The 4,066-nt window shown below is 34.2% G+C and overlaps 1 protein-coding gene across 2 annotated transcripts in view; it reads left to right on the forward strand.

Annotated features, from left to right (window-relative positions):
• Window positions 1–2,334, forward strand: part of ELP4 (elongator acetyltransferase complex subunit 4) — a 147,447-nt gene extending 145,113 nt beyond the window's left edge. For both annotated transcript variants that reach the window (XM_070762162.1, XM_070762155.1), the window contains one exon: window positions 1,940–2,334. In XM_070762162.1, coding sequence (XP_070618263.1) covers window positions 1,940–2,034 — 95 coding nt within the window. In that variant the 3' untranslated portion in view covers window positions 2,035–2,334. The remainder of the gene's footprint in view (window positions 1–1,939) is intronic.
• Window positions 2,335–4,066: the final 1,732 nt, after the last annotated feature.

The following is a 4,066-nucleotide window of genomic DNA, read 5'->3' on the forward strand; positions in this document are numbered from 1 at the left end:
ATCAGTTGGAAAGTACATTATCCAAGACATACCTCAAGTGACGGTTGTATGTAAACAGTCTTGAACTATTGGCAGTTTTCAGAGCAATGAAGGTTTCTGGTTTCTCTTCTGAAGTGATTTTATCCAGATTAGATCTCTACATTACTTGATCTAACTATGCATGCAATGCAGGACTCACAATATCTTTGTTCACAGTATACTTGTTGGGTTGCTTCACCTGGAAATTTCATTTGACCTCTCCGCACAAATGGGAATTCCATCAATAAATCTTTTAATAACAATCCAAAATATGTAATACCTGTTGCTGAGAATGATAAAGGTAACAACGAGGGAAAATGCTCGTCCCAGGGTTACTTTAGCATGTGCTGTTGTAAATTATGCATGCATATGATTTCTAGTTCTAATTTCTTTAACTTTGTGAAATATGTCATAATAAATATTGAACGCATACATGGAATGCATTGGAATAAGCAACATTACGTAAGAAAAGAAAAAGAGTAAAAAAATAAATTAGAGATAGAAAATAGAAAAAAGCAAGAAATAAGAGAAAATTATGTCTAATTTAAATCTGGTATTATATAGCAACACCACTCATTATATATTCTAGTATTTTTCTGTTCTTACCAATTCCACACACTCACTAGATCCATACACCTACACAAATTCATATACGTATTGCTTCTTAACTTCTAGCCTCCCTTTCTGAGGATCTCATAATAGTCTTCTAGTATTATTATTTAAATTGTTTATTGTTATAAACAGACACATTAAAGCCTAACTGATTCTGACTTAATATGACTTAAGATAGACTTAATATGTTTCCATCATTGTTGAGTCACTGTAATCTTAGCACTCTTCCTATTGTATCTTACATAATAAAGTTCCAAAGAGCCTTTCTCCGGTGGGAATTATTTATGTTTTTATTTTCTTTCATTTAGTTATTTCCATATCAAGTTAAATGTTGCTTTTGAAAGTCTCTGAAAGTTATCGTGTGGTATGGACAAATCGTTGTTAATAAATACAAACCCAGGTATCAAGAATTGGCAAGAATTTTGTTCCTTTGAATTCAAACTTGTATACAGTATCACAAAAGTGAAAGTATTCTTCGTATTTTTAACTACCTTCAGTTTGATAACTGAAGGAAATGTATCTTCATTCAATCTAATTCTATTCAGTTTTATTCTTCTGAGTACAAATTGAACATTCATTATCAGTGCAATCTGAACTTGAAACAATTTGCTTTTTGTTTTGGGAACAAAATGAATCATGTGATTTAACCCTGTATATATGTATTCAAAATTAGGGCATATTGACTTCATTGGGAATTACATATGAGGGTCTAGGAATACATTGAAATCACTAGAGGATAATTCCCATGTTAGAGAATAATCCCCAGGCACACAGTAGGATTAATGTCTAAATATACTGTACATATTTTCAATTGTCTTATAAAGGACTTATTTTGACCTTATGGAATTAGTTCCATAAGAGGTTTTGCTCAACTCAAGAGCATTCTTTTTGTTTGTTTGTTTGTTTGTTTGTTTGTTTGTTTGTTTGTTTACTTACTTACCTACCTACCTACCTACCTATTTATTTATTTATTTATTTGACCTAACCTATTTGGATCTCAGGCTTTGAAAGAACTCTAGAGGGAAAAAATGAAGCCGAGTGGAAAATAGCAGAATTTGTTTAGAGGAATATATGACATATGCTTAATGATTTGAGAGACATCTTTTTTGGGGGGGTGGGAGACCATTGAAAGGTTTTGCTCATTGGCAGGGAGAATCAGAAATATATTTGAAAGGATATTTAAATAATAATTCATTATAGTTCTTTCTTTTTGTCCCCTCTATCCTCTCTCTCTTTCTTTCTCTCTCTCTCTCTCTCTCCCCCCCATTTCTCCTGTTCCCTTCCCCCTGCTGAAAATCTCCTGCCACAGCGATTGCATTTGCCTCCAGACTTGTCAGACACAGTGAGCCGCACAAGCAAACAGGATCTGGCAGTCTCCGCCAAATTGCTGAGCACAGAATGTAGTGCGATGGCCATGGGCAAGAAGCACCTGGACTTCTAGTGATTTCAACTTAGCAGCTTCACTCCAATTTATATGACACACTAATTATGACTGTTAATGACTTTCGTAAATATTTTTCTTCATCATTGTGACCCAGCAGTCCTTCAAAACACACACACACACACACACACTGACTTGCAAGCTTTGTATCTGTCTTTCCATTCTGTTATTTTTATGTTCACAGGTGTGGTGTTTTGACATAAACAAATGCAATAGGTATTGCGAGAACATTTCAAAAATAAATTGCCCTTTGGAAAAATTGATTTTTATTGTCGAAAACTGGATTTCTGTTACAGGTAAAATTTAAGACAGTGAAAGAATTTTAAATGCTCCCTGGAACTGTTGTTTATGTGAATCAGTAGTACAGTGGTACCTCTACATAAGAACGCCTCTACTTAAGAACTTTTCTAGATAAGAACCAGGTGTTCAAGATTTTTTTGCCTCTACTTAAGAACCATTTTCTACTTAAGAACCCGAGCCCGGAAAAATTTCCCAGGAAATTTGAGAGTAGCACGAAGGCCCAACCAGTTTCCTGCCATTCCCCCTTTAATCCCGGCTATCTTGGGCTTTTCTGGGCTGCCAGAGGAGCCTTTCGGTGGTGCTTAAGCCAGAGCGAACAGAACATTTTCCTTTCTCTGGGCACTTGGAGAGGGAATAAACCACTTCACTGTGGTGACTCCCTCACGCTGCCTCCCATACACCCGGCAACGAGGTTGCCTCCCAGAGCGTCTGGGCACGGAAAGGTAAAAGGGGGCAGTCACCTCACCTTCCTTCAGCAGTGATTGTCCTCCTCCTCTTCTTCCTCCTCCTCCTCCCACCCAAATTCCGAGCTTTTATTTCTTTCCAAATGGGTTTGCACACATTATTTGCTTTTACATTGATTCCTATGGGAAAAATTGCTTCTACTTAAGAACGTTTCTACTTAAGAACCTGGTCATGGAACGAATTAAGTTCTTAAGTAGAGGTACCACTGTATATTAAATAAAATGAAGAATTCTTTCAGGTAAGTTATTTTGATATCAAAAGGGGTATTTAAAAATGCTATTCGAATTATGACAAATTATTTTATTCTTTTTTATGTATACATATTTTATTCTGAATTAGAATAATTGAATCAATGTCAGTGATTGCTAGAATGTCAAATCTACTCATCATATCTTGTCATTAGCAGTTCATTTTTTTATCATAATTCTGACGCATTATGGTATTTTAAATTAAATGCAAGTACAGATAGTTTTTTAATTTTTATATGGGAAGCACACAAGGCCTATACTCATGTCCATATTGTTGCATATGCATCATATGACAAAAAAATCTTGAAACTAATATAAAAAACTAAAATGGAAATTCTTTAGGCACTTATAGTTAGCACTCTATCAATGTCAAGAGGTATAAGGTTAACCTAAATAATATCACACAGATCTAAATTTGCTTTAATATATGTACATCAAAATTGGGGAAATTATGGCAGATATGGCAAGTAATTTTAAAAAAAACCCTTTTAAAGATATGAAAAATAACTTACGTAATTCCTCTGAAAATTTAACATTCTAATGCCTTGAATTGTAATCAAATTTGTATAGTCAGTCTGTATTTCATGAAAGTAGACTTTTTGTTTTTAAAATAATCTCCCACAATTAAATTTTTACAAGAATGATCCCTTTGCCTTTTAATAATATTAAAACTGTGGTCCTAATTTTGAGTAATGTAAAATACCTGGACATTATGGGTTTCCTAATGAATAATAAAAAGTATTTTCGGACTGTTTCTAAATTTAGATTGATGGATTACATGTTCCATCAAGTTGCTCATGACTCCTATAGGTCACATAGATTCTGTACATGATAATCTGTCCCTAATCTGGAACTTCAGCAATTGTGCACTCATTGCCACTGTGACTAAGGCCATCCACCTTGTTTATTATTTTCTTTTTTTTCCCTTCCCCCTTTCCCAATATTAGTCACATTACTTTTTATATAATAATATTTTGGAAGA

The sequence above is a fragment of the Erythrolamprus reginae genome, chromosome 1 (assembly GCF_031021105.1).
Source record: "Erythrolamprus reginae isolate rEryReg1 chromosome 1, rEryReg1.hap1, whole genome shotgun sequence".
In the NCBI taxonomy this organism is placed as follows: domain Eukaryota; kingdom Metazoa; phylum Chordata; class Lepidosauria; order Squamata; family Dipsadidae; genus Erythrolamprus; species Erythrolamprus reginae.